We start from the raw sequence: 24657 nt of genomic DNA on the forward strand, positions 1-24657 counted from the left end.
TATATTTGAATTTCCTATTTACCACCCGTTGCATTAGGACATTCAAAATGTTAATTTTTTATTTTCTAATTTAATTCCCTAAAGATATTATAGCTTTTAATAAAATTGCAGTGATCGATGAAAATGTTGCCACTAATTAAGGAGGAAGATGTAAGTTTCTCTTGGTTTCAAATTTGTGTCATCGGGCGAGAAACTACTTGTATTGACTTGTTGGTTTTATTAGGCAAATCGAAGCTTGTTAAGAGTGTAATTGAAAACTAAGTCTTCTCTTTAAAAGTTTTATATCTATAATTTCCTTCTTTTACACCAGTTGAAGTGCTCTATGTTAAGTCTTCTAAGGGCTACTAATTTTCTTTAAAAAAATGGCAGGCTCCCTGCCTTCAGCAACTACGATGATTTTGCTTAAAATTTTCGAGACCTACATTAGCCGTGCATACCTGTGCTTAAAATTTCTATCCTAGCAATACATCTCCCGCGCTGTGCTTCTTACAGCGGAGAAATGATTCCATTTCTGTTGCTAAGTTGGCCCCGTGTAATCCTGGCGGTAATAATGCATTAATCCCACTTTTACGGTCTTCGTGGATAAGGGGTGTTATCTGTGCGAGTTAGCTTGGCATCTTACGATTCTTGATTCACGTGTTCCACTTCATACAATCCTGCCATATATTACCGCTGTTGAGCACCTTGCATCTCGAAGCATAGCATTATCTGGACCGTCGTCAATCTAGTTAATGATATCCTTTTGAACTAACCTAAGAGGCTCATCTGATATTTAGTTTATTCTTGGGGTATTATTTAGTTTTTGGGTATGCACTGTGTAGTTTTGTATTTTTGTGTGATTTCTATTCCCAATAGTGACGCGTTAGCTTTTAACGAAGTTTCTTTTATTTAGCAATAAGTAATAAATTGTGCAAAGCGCGGGCAGTATAAACCATTATTTTTCATTTATCCTAATGTATTTGTAGTTCTCCACAGTCACTTCATTTTTACTTCCCTCTCTTTAGAAGATTCCACAATCTTTCTTTTTGCCTCTTTCGTAAATACTGTTCGTTGTTCTATTTCTTTCTTTCTAAATTCGGCACGTAGTTTTGATGTGGATTGGTTACACTCTATCAGCAATGCTTACATACCTAAAGAGCTCCGTATAATTACAGCTAACAAAAGTAGCCACATTTATACAGTTTTACGAAGTGTTCTTCTTTGTAAGTGAGATCACGGCCGTAGCCATCGTATAGCTCTACTCTTTATTTACGAATAAAAAGGGAATGCTTTTGTGATTTGTATGAGGTGTAAAATCTTTCTCGTGCCGTGCTTGTGTTATTTTTAGTATGCATGTATTTAATAACAGTTATTAATTGCTAATAATTGATAGAGTCTCGCATTATGGCATCTCTTATTATCGTCCCGCGTGATAGGTATTTCCTTCAATACTTCATTTATGCACTACTCCTCTAAGAATTATTATATGCCTGAATGCCTACTTTATGGATAGCATTTCAAGCTTTATTATTGCTGTTCTTACGTTCATCGTAGTTTAAGCTCACTTTTAATACTAGAAGTTATTATGCCTTAGCTGAATCCACGTATGCTGCCTCATATTTTCCATCGGAAGCCGTCGCTACAAGTACATTGTAGTTAGTTGTTACGATTTCCTTGTCCCGTGATGCTATCCAGAATAAATGCGACGTTTCGTTGTAATTTCTTCGAATCCGCCACGGTATCTGGAAGTGAGTGACTGTGCGTTTCTAATAATATTCCGATAACGATAATGACGGTATCCCATCGACCTCCATCTGAATTTTGATGATTGATTGATAAGTCGTGAGGGAAAAACGTCCTTGCCACTTTATTGAAGTACATCTCTTTCCCAGATCAAGATGCTATCAAGCCAATCAAGAAAACAAATCGCTGTTGTAACTTTTTTGTAGGCGTTCTTTTCCCCCTGCTTGTGCAAAAAATTATGTAAAATAAATCCATCCTTAGCGAGACGAAAAGACTTCCAATCCCTCTAACGTTAAGTATAGTCAATTTTCATCCTAAGGAAAGATTGATGTCTTTAGACCGGTATAACACCCTTAAAATGATTCAAATTATGCAGGTATTTATTAAGCTATATGCGTGCAAGCTCGATATCTACTTCATTTTAACTCATAGTATTCGTTGTAATCAGGCAAGTTTATTTTACGATGAAGGGGCGAAATTAACTGTAGTTGTTTTTTATTGGGTGGGAATTATAGTTGGTGAGAGGGTGGGAACAGTCCAAAATTGAATGGGTCGAGAACGAAGCTAACATCAATCGGAAACAGTGGTGGAGGGAAAGAAATATTTTATTAAAGAAGAGGAAAGGAAAAATGACGTGGTACTAGAAATTTTTCTTTGAGAATTACGACTCAAATAATTAAATAGTTTGGTAAATGCGATAATTTAATTTAATAATTAATAAATATTAAAATTGCTGAAAGATGTACTAATTTATATTATTTAATGTGATGTCGCAAGTCTCGCGGGACACGGTTGAACTCACATATTTAAGTTTATTTTTAAATGACCAAACATAATAACTGTGCCTCATCGTGATAGTGAGTCGTTAATTCAACTTTTATGTGAATGCATTGCGAATATCAGTTAGCATGGGGAATGGAAAGGAGAAGTGGATTACGGTCAATTGGTTATTATCTTGTTTTGGGTATTATCTTGTTTTGGGAACAATAAAATTCACCTAGAAGGGGTGACCTTCTAGGTGAATTTTATTATTCTAATCCGTAAAATTGAGGAATTATATAGTATTAGCCATTTTAGGTCATTGAACGACATAGTGCCGTACCAAATATTGCATAGCGGTCTAAAATACTTGGGAAATCTGCTACATTTACTGCTATTCCTGTGTAGAGATGTTGTGGGCGTGTATCAGTTCCGTATAAATCCGATGACGTGATCAGCTATATCTGTCCGACCCATTTTGCGTGGGAACATTGTATCTTGCCGTACCCGCGGAGGAGGGTCCATTACTCCCTCGCCCTTGCTCAGAATGTCCTATCTTTGCGAGATTAAACACTTGCTGTACCTCCTGAGGATGTCGTCATCATCTCCGTGTCTTCCATTCTTTGGAGATGGTGGGAGGATGTTGGTGGGAGGGATGGGAGGTGCGTGCAGAAAAGCAGCAGTCTTCCTCGATGCGGTGACACTCAATCATCTTCCGGCTTCGTGCGAGCCTCGGGTCCCGAACACAACTCTCCCCGCACCCCCTCTCTCTCTCCAAATGTACGGCCCGGTTAGAACATCCTCTGGTGGACGAAGACCCTCCTCTTCTCAAGGGTTACTGAAGCTCCGCAGATCGACCTTGACCCGCGAACCCTGACGGCTAATCCTATGACGGCTCAACGTGTGATAATAGAACGAAAGGTGTTCTTGGAACGACAGTGGATTTTGTGAGTTTGTTTTTTTATGCCAATTAATATCCCTGCCGCTGGAAAATTTTATTCTGAGGATCCCTAAAAGCATGCGTGTGAAAGAAACTTAAAATATATCTGTGCGGATTTTAGCTTCTTAAGTTGTGAATCCACTCTGAAATTTTCTTCGGAGGATCCGTATGGTTTTATTTTTTAAAGCATATCAACGTAACCTAAAATATAACTCGTGTGAAAAATGTAGTTTCTCTGTACTGGTTTCATTTTTTAAATCTTTACATTTGCTTTACTTCTCAAGAAAAATAATTAAAGGACAACTTATGAAAAAACTAAAAATAAAATGAGACTCAATCGGAACGTCAATATACTTAAAACGCTAGATATTTCAAATTAACTTTTAACCCTTGAAGTGAACCTGAGATATCAGATTTTTTTACTTTCTCCTCCAGTTACCTGCCATTTAATAACGCTTATGGTATTCTTTGGGATGTACAATTACAATTTCACTACAATTTTTCGAGCGTTCACATGAGAAAATTCTTAGGTGTAATGTAGTACAATATCACTCGCATTTTTTTTATTATTCTTGCTATAAATATGCCTAAGGGAATACTCAACTCACTAAATAGCTTTATAATATTAATCACTTTTCAGAATTTTCGTAAATTTGGACGTTTCAATTGCTTTTACTATTTTTTATGTTCAAGTAACGATTATTACAGGTTGTAATGAAAAAGAATCATGCGCTCAAATGGCTTTCTTATCAATACAAGGTGAATTTTCGAAGATGTAAATCTGTATGAGGAATCGTCTCACGTGAGGGCCTTTTCCTAATAAATTGAAGGCTGAAGGTGCGAGTAATGTTAGAGTGGAGACCACGTGGAATGATGGTATTACGATCCTTGCCGTAGTAATCCTAGTTTCGTGATGTATGAAACAAAAAGTGGGTTATTATTTTGGGCGTTAACAAGAATGCATGTGAGATTGGAATTCTCATATTGAAGGGACTACTATGTGACGTGGAAACATGGACCATGGAGTTGGAAATGAAAATAGCACCCCTACGTTCTGAATTTGGGTGTGGAGTTTCTATGTGGTCGTCCAATTCGTTTATTTTAAGCTTAAATGTGGAAAATTATGACGGAAATCTATCGCCTATTGGCAGGTGCTTATATGCGTAACGAGTTGAAGCAAGAGGAAGTATGTACCAATAGCTGTGTACTCTTTCGTCTCCGAATAGACTGCCAAGTATTTTCTTCGTATGTTGCTTTTATATCTTAATATTTATCACCAGTATATTATAGCCTTACTTCGCTAATTTTGGGGCTTGTATCAAGTTGAAAATTCATATTTGAATAAAACTTTAATGCATTTGAAGAAGAAACGTGTTGTGATTCAAGTAATTAATCATCACATATCCAACCTCAGCTGTAAAACTCAAAATTCAAATTTAATACGGCGTGCTCCTTCCATTCAAAGATTTAAAACGTTATTAATCTATTTAAGATGTACATTTGCAGAATATCCATTGGTCTTAAGACTGTCCAAAACCAATCACATAAAGTCCCTGCGACAATTAATGCTTTGAAATTCAATGTAAAGTCAAATCTAATTTATTAACGAACGGCATTGCAGTAGCCGTTGCCTAGAGGGGATGGAGGGAGATAGCTGGAGATGGATGGATTAGTTGATATTTTTCTGTCTGAATCTGCTTGACGGGCCAGATTAGAAGTGAGCTATTCCTCCTCTTATGGACTGTACATTATTAATCCCAGCGTTCCTCATCGGTATTACCGAGGTTACCAAGGAGCTATTTTCTCTCTTCTTCCCTCTCCTTGTGACTTTTCATACCTTGTGCTAAATTTCAAGGCGCCTTTCCTTTGATCTCCTCTCGTCTTGAACTAAACTTAATAACCTCGAACCTCTTAATTATCCGTCTTAATTACTGTTCATTCATTCATATACGAGGAATCTAATGTACTTGGAATTATCCGATTCTTTAACTCCATCAAGCCAAAAATTCTCCTTTCCACTTCTGCGTCTATCTTATTTCGCATGTTTTTTTTCTAAAACTAAAACCGTTAATGCTACCGAAGTATGCTCGTGATCTTAAACCCGTGGGATTAAAATGTCTTAATCCCTGCAATAATATCCGCATAATATTTCTTTGCGGCGGCATTGTTTCGCTTTTAATCGCAAGAGTATGGCTTCCATTGCTTAAAATGTTTTTAAAAAGATAGCTAAGATTTCTATCGATTCTGGTTGTATTATCGGGTCTTCCCGAAATTTTTGCCTCCTTTTTTAATGAGTATGAGTACTTCAAATAACATGCCGCCTTTAGTTATCGTTGCGTTGCTTTAACGTTGTATTTACACCGTTTTTGGCGTGGAAATATGTTTATATTCCGCCAAGTGGTTTGGAGACAAAGACAAGCTACCGTTAAGCCCCATATCACTGTGTAATCTGTATAACTGTTCCCATATTCTTTCCTTAACAATCAAAATATATCCTTCAAATATTATCGAAGTTTGTTTTAGATAAACGCGGAAGGTTAAGCGTTTATTCAACTAGCCGATGGATTTTAATAATCTTAGAATTAACCTCGTGCATATTTGTGAGAGGTTGATTCATATCCGTTAATTTTAATTAAAGGCAGTTTCCCTAAACAAGAATTCGATTGAGTGCTAATTAGTGTTGAATGTGAAGGCGGAATTGCCTTATGCTGCTCCATTTTCCATCTGGCGTCCTATTTATTCAACCGAATGCGTCGGTCAATTTGGAGATTAGCGCTTTCCCGGTTGCTTGGGAACAGAGAGTGCTCACCTTATCGCTTGGTCGAGTGCGGATTAGATTGCGAAAGGGCGTTTGCTTCAGATGAGTTTATTTTGCTTCTTAATCACCCACTTAACGTTACCACTCTCCAAGGTCAGGGAGACCGTTCGAAATGGAGGCACATATTACGTTTGCAGTTACTCACCCGTCGGCTTAAAATTTCTTAACCCCTGCTATAATTTCCGCATATTATTTTTTTCGGTGGATTTTTTTCTCATGTGATCACAATAGTATGGCTTCCATTGATTATAATATTTTTTTATTTTTAGTTGTTGCGTCCCTCAATTATTCATTTTTAACTTTTTAAAAAATGAAAGAAATTCCCCAATAGGATACCAAAATCTAATCGAATTGATTTTATTTTATTTGTATATTAAAAGTAGGAGCGGAGAACTTTGTAAAATTATATTAACCTCAATTACATCCTCGGTGGAGAAGTTCGAAATTTCTTCAATTTCTTCACAGTTCATCCGAGGAAATGAGTTTTAAGACGCCTATGAATAAAATGCCTATTTCTCACGCATTCATTTATGGATCCGTCCTGCCCATTAATTTATGGATACGGATCTTGTCAATGTGTAAGCTCAATCTTGATTATAAATTACTATTATAAACTAACTCTTGTGGAATTACCGTAAATTTTCCCGGAAATGGCGTGCCTTAGGGTATCTGCATGTTTTTAATCCACTTATATTTACGACTGAAACTTATTTGTATACGTTCTGTTTGGTGCCGTATTTTGCCATAATCTAACGGAATAATTTTCTATGATAATGTCATAAAAATTATCGATAGTCTAGTTCAGAGTGAGTTCATCTGTAGTCAGTGATGAAATATATAACGCTCAATTAGCGTAAGCTTGGGCTTATTTATGAGCTCTTGTTTATTTATTTTGCCATGCCATTTACCGGAGTTTGACGAGAAAGTTCCGTGGGATACGTTAATTTGAAAACCCAATGCTGAAGTACATCGTAGTAGGGTAGTTTCCTTCATCAAAGAAAACGAAATGCATTGATTGTGATTCGTTACCCATCATTTGTGTATTCATTATATACAAATTATTTGGTTTTAGAAATCCCAGGTTAGACGAATGGCAACGGTCAATTTTAACCTCATTTGAAAAAGGCCAGATTATCGCCCATGCGATTCCACTCCACGTGACGTCACAGGGACCTAGTATCTATACGAGTAGATAGGAGTTTTACATTGTCTGAGATTACTAACGCACAACGCATGCATGAGGCACAGAGCTCAGGGAAACATCTCTTAATAATCACACATTAAAATTACCTAAGTTCGGAAAGTTTCCTTCGGTTGATAGGATAATAATAATCCTTATTTAAGCCAAGCGCTACCTGCTAGCAGGGTACTCAGCTACCTGCTAGCAGCCTGCGTCGTATCAGCGCTCAAGCCTCGCCCCAAGGTCACCTCACCCGCCGACAGCTGGAACCAAAAATACGTCACACGGACTTTTCTCATCATTCCTACTTAGCCGTCGCGTTTTCGCGCGCTTGAAATTTTTCACTTTTCGTTTAATCTCAAAAAATAGATATCGTCTTTCGAAAATCGAAGAGCGTGAAATGCGCACTCCAGGAATAATAATCTTTCGATTTAGGCAATAAAAAAATAGGAAACCACCCTATTGTCCCAGTAAAGGGCGAGCATCAAACCCCTATCGCTTGGATGCGGTTGATGAGTGGCGACCGGAAGCTAAGAACTTTCGCACTATTACGGCCAGTTGTGTGTTATTGGGGTGATTTAGTGTTTATGGCCAGGGAGAAGGGTGGAGGGTTGGCTCCTTGAGGGTCGGTCACTTGTTGGACTTACAGTTACCACACTCCTGACTGAGCGTTTGTCACTACGTGAAGGGATGGTTTCAACGGGGAACATGCACAATTTTTTTAAAGTACTGGAATAAGAAGGCCTCTACCTCAAATGTACTCGTCAAAATTTCGCGTATTAATAATGATTTTTAGCTGAGTTATGAGTCTTTAAAAATTGATCTTCATCGGCTGATTGAAAACACGACGTCATCGGAGCGTGACGTCACGGAACGGCATCCACTGATGGCAGACTGAGGAAGTGGATAGAAAATCGATCGATGAGAGCTCAAATGCAAATTTGGCGATAATAATTGCAATTTTTACTTTAAACATCTTGCATTCAAGCCTCTTAACACTCTACTCTCTTAGCGAAGTGAATGGTGTTCCGTGCGATGACGTCAGAAGGCGTTTCAGGTCACGTGACTTCAAGCGATATGCGAGCATTTTTAATTAGCATTAATTGACGTTTGTGGAGTACCAGGAGAGTTTTGGCTTTTATATTTGGACTCGTGAGAAAATTTTCTATTGAATGAGACTAACTAGGATGATGAACAAATTCCATGCATGTTCCCCATTGATACGATAGAAATGAGATGACTCGTGGACAACAAGAAATTCGCCGACAGCTGTGTGCGAAAGCGCGACGTTAGCTTCCGAAGTAATCTTTCCGGTCAATTCATTCCCAGAAGTAAACACTTCCCGCTGATAGAACGCGTTCCCGCGTCAGAACAGATCTCAATGCGCTGATTTACCTCATATTATTTTTTCGTAAGCCTGATAGCTGCTAATAAAACCTTTCTACGAAACTAGGAGTTAAAAAAATCTTTGAACTTTTGCTTCGTAGTGCCGATCTTTATGCTTTGTAAATAGAATAATAATAGTAATTACATTTAGCATGTTTTACGAAAAAGTTACAAATCCGTGCAACATGTTTCATGTAACATTGTGTTATAAAACAGAAATTCATGTTATACAACAAGTTTTTGGTTTCCCACGCGGAGATTACACGGATTTGTAACTTTTTCGTAAAACAAAAAATATGTAACTTGTTTTATATAAAATGTTACACAGGGTAGACGCACCTTTAGTTTAGTGGATACACGTGCCCCGAATTTTTGACAACTGTCTCTTTGGGTTTTGAGAATTAATCTCAAAAGTAGTCAGAAGTCATGGAACCGCTAACCCGGGGTATAACATGAGAAAATCTCAATCATTAATCTTCTCTAGTCAGTGCTTAGTATTTTGCTGAGAGGAACTTGAATGTATCCATATAATTTAAAATTTAAACTCGTATAAGAATTTATTGCCTTGATTTTTATATTCAGCTTTTGCATCATTTCAGTAATGTAATAGGCTAAATATTGAAATTTCTTTATTCTTCATTTTCATTTATTTCCCTCTAATGTTACTGAATTAGTTGATTAATTTTTTCAGATTTTTAATCCCCTCCTGGTTATTTATTTGCTTTTCTGATAATATTTTTTCTCATTGCAGTATGGATTCAACATGGTCATTCAGCACCAAGAAGCCATCACGTGCATCACCCTTAGCCTAATGCATAAAAGTCTAAGGTAAGCATTGCAGGATTTGATTGTGTTCTAAGTTTAGTTTAACTATAACCCTCGGCAGGCATGCTTCAGCCTCAAAAGTACTGTGCATTAAATGCATACCACTATTTTAAATAATTTTAGATATGAAGGTCTTATAAACACGAAGCCGCCTTCTACGTAAGAACTTTTGAATAAATTACGATATCGTTTTCAGTGGCTAGTTTTGCTTATATCTGTCTCAACCGTAAGATTGGTCTTACGCCTCTGACAGTGAATGTAATCTCTTCTAATGAAGCTTTGTGTTCCAAAATTATTTTTCTCGGTGTCTGCGCTTCCGCCAGTTATAAAATTATACGGACCTGATAGCATGAAAACTTGCAACATTGTATGGACATTAGTTCAGTTACAATGATTTCAGTGGTGTCAGAAATACAAATAGGCTCATTAAAACTGTGTGATCCTTCCTTGCCTTTCATTTCTCTCTCCAGATAATTTGGCTATCCCCCTCCCCTCTAAATCGGGAACTTAATTTTTGCAGTGCAGGCAATATTTGATTGAATGTGTCGAGGAATTTGTAATGGCTTGAGTGAAATTGAAGATGCTATAGCCTTGGTCTTCAATCCACCCGGCCACTTCCCAACGTAAATGTGTTATATGCTTTAAATGTAGGTGAACGAGGTGATAGTACATATAATCCTGATATTACTTAACATTCACTACGAATTTTAGACGTAGATAACACTTGATTGAGGTTAGTGCGGTCAAGTTTGATGCGTATGGTTTTTCATTTTGGTGGTTTGTTTTTATTCGTGAACGTTGTTGCCGCTGACGTTTCTTAGGAAACGAAATTTAACTGTCATATTTATTTTGGAGTGGTTCTTCCTTCGTGATTTGCATTGATGCTGTTTAAGCATGGCGTAATTGCATTGAAGAGAATTGAGAGAAAAAAATATAGTCGTTGATGGTGATGGTTTTCCAGGAAATTCAGCCCTCGGATGAGGTCGTTCCCCGCAGAACGTGAGTTTTTATTTATTGAAGTTTATTTTTCAAATTCAATGCCGAGTTTTGTAATTTGATGCTTCAGGAAATCTTGATAGTTTTTATTCTTATTATTTCGTCAAGTCATCACAAAAATATAACTTAATAGCGTATAAAAAATAGGATAAAAACCTCTTTTTAGATCTTTCTAATATTGCTAGTGGAATGGCAGAGAGATATTTCTCTCTTAAGACATGAATTATTTTGATAAGCATATTGGTCTCTGATTTGTTATTAAACGTAAATATTTTTACGGTTTTCTGATTTTTTCGGAGCAACATTTCGTAGAATACTTCTGCTGTATCCTTTAAACTTTTAACATATTCTCTTGTTTTGCATCCTTTCGGAAATTTCCGTAATCACTTCCTCAAATATTAGCTGCCTTATTCCTTTGTATGGGCATTACCTTATTTTTATACTTGCGTTGATAAAAGTCTGTCTCAATTCGTTCTTTTACACCATATTTTACAAAGTTGTGTCACGACGTTAAGTTGTCATTTAATTATATTAATAATATAAATTGAAATCTTTATCCGTCTACTGTAACTTGGAAATGGATATGTCAACAACAAATTATTCACCTTGTTCCTCTCTCGTAGTTTACGTATGCGCTTTCTGCCCGATTCTCGTTAATTTGCATAAGCATGCGTTATCTATATCATTCAGAAATTGCAAAATGTTATCTACTCTTGTGTTAGTCACAGCAAGGAATTGAAAAGGAACATTTTTGCTTCTGTCTCGTTGCCTGTCGTATTTAACCAATGAATGTGTAATCTGAGTAAAGGAGATAAGATATTTGGTAGATTTGGTTCCTGTTAGCTGTCCTTTGTGTAATTTAACTGGGCCATGCAAATTCGCCAAAATAAACTGACCTCTCCAATGCATCTTTGTGCAATTTCCAGCCAGTCCTTCCTTGTCTGTTTTCTGAACTCTGGGTAGCGTTTTGACCTCTTGGAGGCCAACAAGCTTAAATCCTTCAAAGTTGTCTTCCTGTTTCCCTTTCCACTCGCAAATTTTGAGAGAATTCCCCATGATCCTCTCCGTGGAGCCCCATGCTTGTCGCCAATTGAGCCGCATTGTGTCCTCAGTGCTTGACTCACAAGCTTTTGGTGTCGCTCATAGCGCCCGTCGCATTGCTTCATGGAGCTCCCCCGACTTAATTGGTCCTCGTCAAACTTCTTTCGCCGCCATGCATTGCAGTTCAAACATCTCACAAACTCAATCAACGGGAATTCTCCAATCGCAGGAGAAGGCAGGTGTGTGTGGTTGTGGTTTTTGGCGCTGTGCAGGCCCTTTGCATCAGGCTCTGTGATGACCTTAAGGTTTTTCTGCCAATAATATACCATTTTTTGGCATTAGCTTCATAAAAGTGTGCTGGCGCCGTTAAGGTTTGTTAGCGGTTACGCCAGATTTGGTTGATATGGAGAATCATCTTTGGTGTCGTTGTGTGGATATCGGCTGTGCGCATGAGTCGATGTCTTTCGAATGAAACCAGTGCTGTGTATAGGCTCAAGGATTTTTCATCCAACACTCATAGGCAAGCTCTCTCATGGTGTATGCGAAGTTGTGAACTGAAAACACCATAATTCACAGCATGAACCGAGAGTCTTGCGAATCGGGGGTTTCAATAGAGGGAGTGGACATCTCCTCGAGTGCCTTCAATTTATTTCATTTCTTTGTGTTTCCTTGTGAAATAATACCATTAAATATCTAAAATGCTAATTCCCCAGATGACTACTTATGTCGTCTGTGTGTTGACCTGCGGGAACGAGTTCGTAGCCCGATGAAATACTATGATATCGTAAAACCTTCCAGATCAGTTTGCCTGTTCCTGGGAGAGTATTTTAGGGCTTGATTTTTAATTCTGAATGAATGGAGATTTTTGGGTCAGGTACCAATGATACTGCGTAAGTTGAGTATATGTATAGCATGTTTATAGAACCGGTAACTGTGGTGAAAGTACCCCGTGTTGCAAACGGCAATGTTGGGAAGGTGGCAACGGGAGAAGACTAGGATTTGCGCGTGTTTAAGTCGTAACCTCGAATATTTTTAGATGCCTTCAAAATGATGAGCGTAATCTCTAAGCCCCGTCAAGCTATTGTCAGCTATCAGGTAATACCTGCTAATTAGGACGACGACTCCCCTTCGCGTAGCTTGGGAGTAATGTGGGTTGCCGCATCTTCAGGATAATAAAAACTCTTATTTTCCTTAATAATACGATTGCAAGTGACTTCGATTCATTTAATTATTAAATTTTCCTCTCATGCATCGGTTGTAGAATAACATTAATATCTAACTGTTTCACATTAGAGGATAATATGAATTTTCAAAATGCATCTATAAGTTCTCTGTATATTTTATTGATGTTAGATGATATATTTTTTAGATAGTATTTTCCCTAAGTGGCATCGTAAATATTTTATTCGTAAAAGCTGGGTCAATTTCAGGTGTATTAGGAATGCCATAAAATACTCATCTGTGCTAACAATATAAATAGAATGTACAAACATGTGCTATGTTAGTAGATTGGATGACCAAGCCTTTGTCTCTGATGCCCGTAAGACAGTAATGAATTTTGTGTCCTTTATATCATAATACTGGCTTAAATATTATTTATATGAGATTAATTGAAGGGAAATTTAAAATTTGAACTGTAGTTATCGATAATTTTTTTACGAAGATGAAATCAATTACCTGCAGAAATGTTTCCAGGGATTCCAACCAGATGACAGGCTTCATGATTACCTATGTTTGAGAAGGCCCCTCGCTCTGAGTCATTAGGGCTTGAGATTATCACCAGCCCTGATGAGGGAGAGCAATGGGCCCTCTAAAATATCAGCAATCATGGTGCCTGTAACCCTGCTAGAATCCCATGAACCCTTTCTGCAGATAACTTGTTGTGAAAGCATCCGAGCCGTGTTCAGATCAGTTATTCATTTTGAGCATTCTATTTAATTAATCTTTGTGAATAAATGTGTACCTTTGTTAATTAATTACTGGTAGAATATTTTAGTTTGTGGGGAATTGAGAATGGCCGCTGATAATTATTTTTCTACCATAATCAAGAGTTTTTATTGCAATTTTTGGAAATTAATTAGTATCCTTACGTAAATGGTAGATCTTCATCATCATTATGATGGAACATATTTTGTCTGCTGCATTCTTTTGATAAATGTAAATGTATTGCTCCTGCTGTGTAGTAATGCCATTAAAAACCTAATCTCAGATATGTAATCTCTTGGTATTGCAATGCAACCTGTAAATACATGGTGCTAAGAATATTTTGAAGAGTTTTACTTAGTTACATGAATTCATTTACTATACTTTTAAAAGTATTTCTCTCAAAGTAAGTTTTGTTATTTTCAGAACGAAAGCCCTGGTATTGGAACTACTAGCGGCGATCTGTCTTGTGAAGGGTGGCCATGAAATCATCCTGTCAGCATTTGATAACTTCAAAGAAGTTGTGCAGGAGGCGCATCGCTTCCAGACACTAATGGATTATTTTATTAACTATGAAGTGTTCCACATCGAGTTCATGGTATGTGTGCTCATTTTTGTATTTTGCTCAGAGGATGTAGTATATTGATAGCAATTAATTCTCTCTTTGAAGTTTTTGGGTGCTGGTTTATTAGATATGAAGCAATGTGGTGGTCAGCACAATAAGTGCTTTCATTTGCTGTGCTCATGAGGGAACTTGATTTAAGTGTGAGCATATTTGTCTTCTGCGGTCTCTTTACTCCAATAAATGATATTAAATTTTATTTGGAACAATAGGTGGCGTGTATGCAGTTTGTGAACATTGTTGTACATTCCGTAGAAGATATGAATTTCCGAGTTCACCTCCAGTATGAATTCACCAAGTTGAACTTGGATGAATATCTGGAGAAGCTGAGGCATACTGAAAGCGAAGAATTACAGGTACTTGTTTTAATCTCTCATTTCTGAAATTTATCAATTTTTTGCATATTTAATTATTAAATGCTCCTTGAAAAGGCTTATAATTAAGCTTAAGATCCTACAGCTTGCATTGTATTTTTTTATGTTATAGCTACTACCCAGGTTACTTAATGAGTTCGTTATATCATGTTTCATTTATCAATCATCAGATTTTTGTTTTATGAACGATAGTTGTTTTGCATGCTTGCTTTTTAATTTAATTTAAAATATAATGTTGTAAGACAAGCTTTTTCATCAAACAAGTGTCTAAAAAAGTAAATTTGATGATCAATCTGATTCAATAAAATTCATAAGTTTTTTAATATAAATATGAAGTAGCCAATTCTATTTAATTTAATTCTGATAGTTTGGTGTCAAAAGTATAAGGCAATTAAATGGTGGCCAATTTTTCCTCACCTACTCTTATTTGGTTCCATTTCAGGTTCAAATATCAGCATACTTGGATAATGTCTTTGATGTTGCTGCTTTGATGGAAGACAGTGAAACTAAGACAGCAGCCTTAGAAAGAGTTGCTGAATTGGAGGATGAACTGGGTCATGTAAGTACATATTTGCAGTTTTCTTGGACACATTTGCCCTTTGTTTGAATGGTTCTTTGTATTAGTGTACACCAATATTGGTGTTATTATCTCCGGCTGGATTTTGATTTCTTACCTTTCTTAGCTGTAAATAATTTATAGAGTTTTAATTTGAGACTGTTAAAATCACAGAATTTAATTCAAATTAATGCACTAATATGAACCTACCAATTTTTATACATATTAGAGACTAAATGTAGACTAACTGTATGCTTGAATGTAACTCATTTCAATAGCTGGATAATTGATGTTTATTCAATTTCTTGGCAGGCTAATGAGAGGCTAGCAGAGCTGGAGAGGGAGTCGTTGGCCAAGTTGGCTGAATTGGAGACTGAGTTGGGTGCAATAAGGTCTGAGCGTGATGAGTTGAGGGAGGGAAGGCGCCAAGTGGACGAGGAGGTTGCGACCCTGAGGAGGGCCGTGATGCAGCAGCAGCAGGAGTCACAGAATAGGCAGTCTATGCTAGAGTCCAAGATTATGGAGCTTGAGACACTGTCTAGGAATGTGCCTCCTGGCTCTGTGGCAGCTGCAAATGCTGGTAAGAGGACATTTGTTTATGAAAATTCTACCAATAAGCAGAGTAAGTAAAAATAGTTTAACATTTATGCAATGTGCAGAATTACATAAATGTTAAACTTAAAATGCAATTTATATCATCGTTTTTTCATAAATATGGCAAACTATGTTTTTCATAAATTTTGAAAAAGATGCTGTAATAACTGTTCAATATCCACCATCTTTCAAAAAATATTAGGATTTTTAATGGAAAAATTTTTGTTTTTTAATGTTTTCTACTTATGAATAGTAAAAACTACATTGCGTATATATCTCTTTTGGCAAAAAAATTAATAAATATGATATCTGCAGTAAAAATGGAATGCATAAATCTAACCTTCCTATTTTTGAAGTTATTATTAAACTAATGTAGTAACTGAAGTCAAATTTATTGGTTACCTGAAGGTGGCACTGCAGTTGCCTCAAATAGCTGGAAATATGTTTCCTAATTGAAAAATTATTTCAATACCTGGCCTCAGAAAATTTGTAATTTGTATCATTATCTTCAGAGTGAGGCCACTAGTTTGTGGATGATGCTTTTGGGTGCAGAGATAGCTTGAAAGTTGCAGATGTATTAATCTAGCTATGTACATATGTATTTTCCTAATGCCACGTTTTTACCTTTTGCAGCTTTTGAGGCTCTTGGTGTTGATGGCGTGAAACCAGGGGTGCCACCACCTGTAATTCAGGTTGCTCCTCCTCCACCACCACCACCCTGCCCTCCACCCCCACCACCTCCCCCTTGTCCACCACCACCTCCCATCAGGGGTTCATCAACTGTGTCTGTGCCACCACCCCCTGGCATGATGAATGCACCTGATGGAGCAATGACTATCAAGCGGAAGGTTCAGACCAAGTACAAGTTGCCAACCCTCAACTGGGTGGCATTAAAGCCAAACCAAGTAAGTCGTCCCTACTATCTGTCTCAATTGATCTGTTATTTTTGGCCACTTTCGGACATTCTGAATTTTCCCTTTGAGTCGTCCTTGTCACTGTGCTGTACTGCTCTAATGAAAAATATATACAGACTATGTCCAAATGAACAAGATTTTTTGCTGTAAACTCTTCTCCTAACAATAATCTAAGTTCTTGTAATATTGTAAATTGGATAATTCCTATGCCATGTACAATGTAGTCTCGGGATAAACAAGATTATTATTATTTTGAAATAAGAATGGGCCCTTATGGATACCTGCAAGTGCATCAAACTGTGGCATGGCCATGTGCAGTGGATGGCTGTCACAGTCATTACAGCATCCATTTCCATGTGGTACAGTGATCCAGCATCTGCCAGTTTTAATTTATGGAGTTCCAAGCTCTGCTAAAAGTCATTTAGAGTGTGGCTAGTCTTCCCAAAGCATGCACTGTCTGCAGTTGGTGTTGAGCTGTGAATTGTGCACATCTGAAATAAGAAAGTAACGTATTCCTTCTGTTATTTAATCCAGGTGAGAGGCACAATATTCAACGAACTAGATGATGATCGCTTGCATGGAGTCATTGACTTTGCTGATTTTGAAGAACATTTCAAGATTGGTGGAGGTGTTGGAGGTATTCTAAATGGAGATGCTGAAGTGGATGGACTCAGCTCATTCCCTAGTAAACGCTTTAAGAAACCTGAAAATATATCTCTCCTTGAGCACACAAGGCTAAGAAATATTGGTAAGTTTAGAAGGTATCTTGAGCAAGCTTTTTGATGTTGGTGAGTTTTTTTACTGAAAATAAAAATCAGAATGAATTTTTAAGTCGTAAACATATTGTTTGCTTTTGATGTGCCATAGTTTTTAATCTAATCAATTAATTTTTCTTACTAACGGTGTTTTCAAATGCGTAAGACATTTTTTTAGTTGCGTTTGTTTTTGAGTTACAGGGTTGTACCCATACAGCACAAACGGTCTCAAGCTGGCATATAGGTCGTGTATTTCATGTGTTTTATCTCGTGTAAAAACCGTTATTACCCGAGTAACAGCGGAATAAATCTGGTGTATATATGGTCTTATGTCCGCCACAAACCGGATAATACACGTGTATGCACAAGGAACCCAATAACGGGACCGTTGTAGTTATTCCTTTCTCCACCAGGGTTAGGGTTTCTTGTTGATGACCGGAAGATGGCAGTGATCACGCAAACGGTAGCACATTACTTAATACTATTAATGGTAGTAAGACATAGTCAACATATTCGTTCAAAAATTTCAATTATTGTGTCAATAAAGGGTTCCTCTGTATAAAATAATTCATCAGGAAATACGTACAGAACAAAACACTATTGGTGATGATGTGACAAAAAAGCGGTGATGATGTGAAAAATAATGTGAATGACATAATGGATACAGCGAATACGATATGATGGATGGATCTTAAAAGTACTGCCAAATAGTTTAAAAAACCACAAAACCTTAGTTTCACTGAGCACAAGCACACCAGGATAAAGAGAATTAGCGAATTGTTGATGTCGTTGTTGTCGTCTCGTGCTTCCAGTTCGAGTCACACAAGTTATATCGTTACGTGATTGTTTTCCCAGCGTTCAATTCGCGTGATGCGAGGCATTGACGGAAGTAATTCGAAATTACTGAGAATTTTAAATTAACAAGCAGCATCATTCTAGTTGCAATTAATGGTTAACTCGTTTGTATTTCGACTGGAGCAAATATGTAATCGTAATAAAATATACACCTATAAAATATATGCCGCAAGATGATTCGTTAAATGATTTAACTAGATTTCGTTGGGAAAATTTTGCTGGTACTAAGGTGAACGACTTTATTGAATCATCTGTCCTGAAACTTCAATGATGTTCGGATTGCTGCTCATCTTAGCATCTGCTCCCACACTTTGCTTCATATTTTTTGTATACAAGGGTCAAGGGAGTTGGACCAAATTTACACAGCATTTACACGTGTAAAAATGGGCGAATTCTCGACTTATTCCTTACACCGAATTTCGACTCAATATACACGAGTAAATTTCCCCCCATTGCTGTATGGGTATGCTCTTTGTTATCATAAAATTTAATTATTATTCATTCATCTGGATTATAATGAAGGATACTTGTAAGACTTATGAGTTTTTATTCTCCTTTCCCTGTTGCAGCTATTTCGAGGAGGAAACTTGAAATGCCAGTGGAGAAAGTCATATTTGCAGTCAATGCTCTTGATTTGAAACTCCTATCCTTAGAAAATGTTGAAATTCTGCAGAGGATGGTGCCAACAGAACAAGAGGTTTGTTTGTATTCTACTTTGCCTTCAGTTTATTTTAATTTTATAAATGTTTCTATGTTCATTGAACACTTCTATGACCTTTTGTCATGATTGCATGTAAGTGTATCTCTTCTACCTGATTGTAATTGATGTGTCATTGAGTATTTTGGTTCATAATGCAGTAAATTTTAAATATGTAATGCACATGCATGGGTATATAGTTTCGGTTTTATCTCATAAAACTACTTGTCTGAAGGGTTTTTTCACTAGTGAGATTATTTACAATAATATGCAAAAATGAAAATCAAAATTAAGGAAAGGGAATTCAAAGATATTTTACATAGAATTTTAGATTTTTCCTTTTTGTGTAAATGTGGCCTTTATTAACAGCATTAAATAATTTTTTCATCTCTTTTGTCTTCTATCTAGACAAAGGCATACCGTGAATATGTTGCAGAGAAGAAGAACATCAATTTGCTGACTGAGGAGGATAAATTCTTACTTCAACTTGGAAAAGTCGAAAGATTGTCATCTAAACTCAGCATTATGAGTTACATTGGCAATTTCTTTGACAACATACATGTTGTTCAGCCTGTGAGTTAATCAGCCAATCAATTTTCACTTCATTTATTGAAAAAGTGACCCCCATATTTATAGTACCAACATGTGGGTCATTTCGCCTCAGTTCAACTAATATAATCTCCTAGGTTGTCATAGATTTTGGTGAAAAAATTATAAATTTGTGTGGATAAAACATCATCTAACAATAAACACTCGCATAAAATAATTTATCTCGTATAAATATTTATCATAGAATTTCATTTAAAAATTGTAAACACTGCCAAAAGACAAATAATTCAGTCCTTATATTTTTTGAGAAAGGAACAAATATTTATTTCACAAAATGAATGGATAAACAATTGTATGACCGCAGTCCCATACCAGGGACCTGCTCCCGGATTTCGGGCCTAGAAATTGCACACCTGCGACCGTCACTAAATGGGGAGAGCTAGGAAACATATATTTGGCATTCGTTCATCTGCAAAGGAAAATCTCTGACGAAAATGTACAACTTTCCTCTCCTGGGTCAAGAAACGTCCAGACTATATTTACGTCTTTAGTAGGGAAAAGGTTAAATTTAAGGGTTATAATTCCCTATGGGTTATTATTTCTGGTAGCTTAATTGAAGTGGGATTACCTCCAATAAGAATCACCTATGAATTTATGCTAGTAGTCGTGAAAATGACGTGGACTTTGTGACTGCTGCACGTTGAAAATTATGGAGAGGCAAAATATTGATTCTCGGATTAATATTTATTTATTTTATTTATTTATCATTACCCCAAAAACAGCGCATATAAGGCCTTTTGCATCGGGGATATAACATGAAACAAGGACTATCATATACAACCAATCGCTGAGTATCCCTATCCCTACCTAGGCGGGACTTGAACCTGCGACATTCAGTTTGGTAGGCACCGCCACCGAGGCCTGCTAATATGTTGGAAATGTAGTTTATTTGGAATGCGTCTGGTCCCATGCATTCTGGATTGCAAATCTCCTACTTTATAAAAGCTTTTATTTAATGACGGTTGGTCAGTTTACTGATTTACTGACAGTTATGACTAAAAGGTCTCTTTCTAAACTGTAGGAATCAGGAAAGTTCAAATATTTACATTACATATAATTCACCTCCAGGTGATAATTAAAATTGCCTTTGAATAGGTTTACTTAGGACCTGGTTATTTATGGGCATTATTAATTTTTGTAACTGGATTTATTGTGGTTCCACAAAGTGTGGCTTACGCTGTCTTGTTGATAATGGAAAATATATCTTCTTTCAGCAAATACATGCAGTTATTTCAGCCGCTAGTTCTGTAAAGAGTTCCAAGAAATTACGAAAGCTGTTAGAAATCATCTTGGCATTTGGAAACTACTTGAACAGTGGTAAAAGAGGACCGGCTTATGGATTCAAACTTCAAAGTTTGGACACTCTTCTAGACACCAAGTCATCAGATAAGAGGATGTGTCTTCTTCATTACATAGTTGATACTGTAAGGCATAAGTTCCCTGATCTGTGCAACTTCGAATCTGAATTATTATACATTGACAAAGCTGCTGTAGGTAAGTTATTAAATAGTTTAATTTATTAATATAACCACGACCCTTGTCTTTCCAGCCAAATGAAATTATTGAATGACTTTAAATGATTCTTTTAAGAACCTTAAAAGGAATGTATATACATGACTACTCATGAAAATGTCATCAAAATTGTTTTTAATTGAGAACTAGAGAGATAAGAGAAATCAACCATATTTTGTAATTACATACATATCAATTTATTGTAATTTATTTTTCCCTTTTTTCCTTTGTGAAAGGCCTATCATTTGCTGTAGTATTATTAATGATAATGAGTTATGAAATCATAAAATAATATGATATAAACCTTATATTTGCTCTGTTTGGACGTTTCTAATTTCATGTGTCTACAATTTTATAGTGTCACTGGAAAATATCGCAACAGATGTCCAAGAATTGGAGAAGGGGATGGAGCTTACTAGAAAAGAATTGGAACATCGTAAAAACTTCAGAGGCGATGAAAAGCATGGAATTGTTTTACGTGATTTTCTGGCAAACTCTGAGGAGAAACTGAGAAAGCTCAAGAACGATGCACGAGCCGGCCAAGAAGCATTCCGTGAATGTGTGGAGTATTTTGGCGAGAGTCCACGCCAAGTTGATGCCAATTCATTTTTCGCATTGTTAGTCAGATTTGTCCGAGCATTTAAGGTATGTACGCTATATTTCTAGACCGTGTGAGAGTTATTTTTTTTCTAGAATACCATTTTAACTCAGCTGACTTAAATATCTTTCCAATTCAGTTGACGTAAATATCTTTTTAATTCAGTCATTACAGCCTAATTACATGATCATTTCCTCTTTAACTATTCTTGACTGCAGTAATTTTGAATAATATATTTAATGATTTTCAATGCTGTTTGTGGAATATAACACAAATTTATCATCATTTCTCTTATGCTACAACCACATTGTAGTACATAGGAGTGTCATTCCAATGATCCCTGTAGATGACCATGTGTGAAAAATATATGAGTAAGAATGAAAATAGGAAAAGAAAATACTAGAGGTTAAAACTTACATGCAACTGCTGGGGCAGTTAGATAAGTGTGAAAGTAGATTTAATATCATTCAGTACATCTCGTTATCCCTGATTATTTTATTATTTTGATGATAGACCTTAATTGACCTTTATGTTTGTGTTTCTTGTATTTTTTGCATTATGCTTGGTTTTCATGGATTCTGTTTAAATTTGGTAGATGGCAGATCAGGAGAATGAGCAGAGGAGGCGACTTCAGCAAGCTGCCCTTCTGGCTCAGAATAATAACTCTGAAGAAGTGATGAAGCGGAACAAGATAAATCAGAAAAAGCAGCAGGTGAGCTTGATAAGTCCTTATTTCCCACCTTTTTTCATACCCCTCATGTTGGAATGAGATTACTGTGATGTACCTGTTGAAAACTTGGAGTGCGACATTTCATCGCAAAAAATTACAATCCACTTGCTGTTGAAGGAAAAATCATGTTCTCGGCAAAAAAAAACTTCTATCCAAGTGCCTTTCTTATTATGTGAGAGCTTTATTTTCTTTTATGAGAAATTCAGGTTTTGCTGATTTGGATGTATTTCACTGGTGAAAAATTGATTTTTCTTCTTTACTAATTTCTCTCTGGACAGTAAGGGTTGTTTTATATATGAGTTGACAGCCCACATGACAAGATTTAAATTTAATAAGTAAGCACTCATGTAACATTGTGATTGGCATGCGGAGTGAAGATTTATTTGTAAGGAAGTAGTAAAATATTGACATAAAAGCTGTCTCTTTTCGTAACCGTCATTTCTTTAGGTCTACACATTTGATGTGATTGATGATGGGGTCAATATCTTTTGGTCTTGAAAGCGGGAATAAAATTAGGAAAAAAAGACTAAAAATTCGATTGCCATCAACAGGCGTATTTAAACATTTTTGTGTTTTTATCCATAATAGGAAGCTGTGATTAATGAGTTGAAGAGCAAAACAGGACAACAAGTAGGTCCTGGCCAAGGTAGCCGAGTCCATGAGAAGAAACTCCTTCCACAGGATGAAGTCTACAATGGAGCCCTTGAAGATATTCTTCTTGGCTTAAAAAGTGAACCGTATAGAAGAGCAGATGCTGTGCGTAGATCTCAAAGACGTCGAGTTGAAAATAACCGACTTTCACGGACAATGGAAGAATTGGACCTGTGATTTTACCTACAGTGTTGACTGTCTTCCATTTCCGAAATTTTATGTCAGTTGATGAGATCATCTCCACATTTGGATTAATGGACCAGGTGAAGATAAATGTGGAAGAAAAGCTGGAGAAGGTTCGGAGACATTGTGATAACTTTTTAAGATAAGTGTTGGATACAATACGTGGATTCTTCTCGAAGGATTTTTTTCTCAGTGAAGGCTCACCATGTCTTAGGAACTGTCAAGACTGTGCAAAAAAATAAGTTCACAGTTTTGAGCAGTGGATTTATTGTATAGGAACTGTTTTAAATTTGTAAATAGACACTTTTTAAATGTCCAACTGACCAATTGATTTTTAAACCATGTTTCTGAAATATGCTGTGTAAATGTTCCAAATTTCTTTTCAAATGGGCATGTACTGGGAGTATATTCACTGGAATCTAGTGGGTATGTATGATTCATAATGTGATCCCACTTATGCTTGTGGTGTAGTGACCTTGCAGAAGTTTTTGATCATTCTGCTTACCTGCCAGTGATATTTTGACATGGTCACTATGAGTCTCAACAAGCAATAATAATAATTCTTGCCTGTACTTTTATATTCATCTCTTTGACACATTAGATACATAAACATTTTGCAAGTTTTTAGTTTTGTATCTTAAAGATATGTATATATGTATCATAACTTCTGTGGCCATTTTTTATAAATTCATTTGAAAGAGAATGTACATATCAAATGGGTCATGTTTATAACACACTTGTTGGAATACTTTAGAAAATGTCGATCCTTCATCTCTGAGATGTGTTTTGTATCATTGATAGAATAACATTCTCTTGAAATTCCAAAGCTTCACAAACTATCAAACCGTATTGGGTATGACCCTGCAGTTTGTGGCATTCTTATTATATTAATGTGCTTTTTGGCATGCATATGCACCATGAAATTTTATCAAATGGCATTTTTATCAAATTGATCACTATTCATCTTTGGTTTTTCAATAATGTGTATTGAAAACCGACTATTAAAAATATTTGCAAACTCCAATGATGGACCAGTTATCATCTCATACAAAAAATATTCCCAATTTTTGTATAGCTTTCCTCAATAAAAGTTCATTCCTATTGTTTTATAAATTTTTCTCTTACATAAAACGTTGCCATTAAATTATTCAAGTTAATTTTCTCCTTGTGGGACCAATTGTAATGATTTGTTTGGCAAATCTATGTAATTAAGTACATAAGCACACATTAAAGACCTTCACTTTTGCAATGTGTGCATGATTTTTGTTTTGTGATGTAGTTATCTTTGCTGTTTGTGATGTTGATTTTACTGTTGAGTGATGTATGAGACTTGGACACATGAATTAATACTCACAAGTGATGTGTATGAATTGGTGCTTTAATTATATTGAAATAAACTAACAACCATAAGTTGAAA

At 36.3% G+C, this 24657-nt stretch overlaps 1 protein-coding gene across 1 annotated transcript in view; it reads left to right on the forward strand.

Annotated features, from left to right (window-relative positions):
- Positions 1–24657, forward strand: part of LOC124159292 (formin-like protein) — a 380361-nt gene extending 355704 nt beyond the window's left edge. Inside the window, exons 7-19 of the mRNA XM_046535011.1 lie at positions 9557–9633; positions 14017–14188; positions 14425–14568; positions 15029–15145; positions 15455–15722; positions 16370–16641; positions 17185–17398; positions 18830–18957; positions 19366–19530; positions 20781–21060; positions 21437–21723; positions 22272–22388; positions 22995–24657. Of these exons, the coding sequence (XP_046390967.1) occupies positions 9557–9633; positions 14017–14188; positions 14425–14568; positions 15029–15145; positions 15455–15722; positions 16370–16641; positions 17185–17398; positions 18830–18957; positions 19366–19530; positions 20781–21060; positions 21437–21723; positions 22272–22388; positions 22995–23234 (2481 nt within the window). The 3' untranslated portion in view covers positions 23235–24657. The remainder of the gene's footprint in view (positions 1–9556; positions 9634–14016; positions 14189–14424; positions 14569–15028; positions 15146–15454; positions 15723–16369; positions 16642–17184; positions 17399–18829; positions 18958–19365; positions 19531–20780; positions 21061–21436; positions 21724–22271; positions 22389–22994) is intronic.

This window comes from Ischnura elegans, chromosome 5, assembly GCF_921293095.1.
Source record: "Ischnura elegans chromosome 5, ioIscEleg1.1, whole genome shotgun sequence".
NCBI lineage: Eukaryota > Metazoa > Arthropoda > Insecta > Odonata > Coenagrionidae > Ischnura > Ischnura elegans.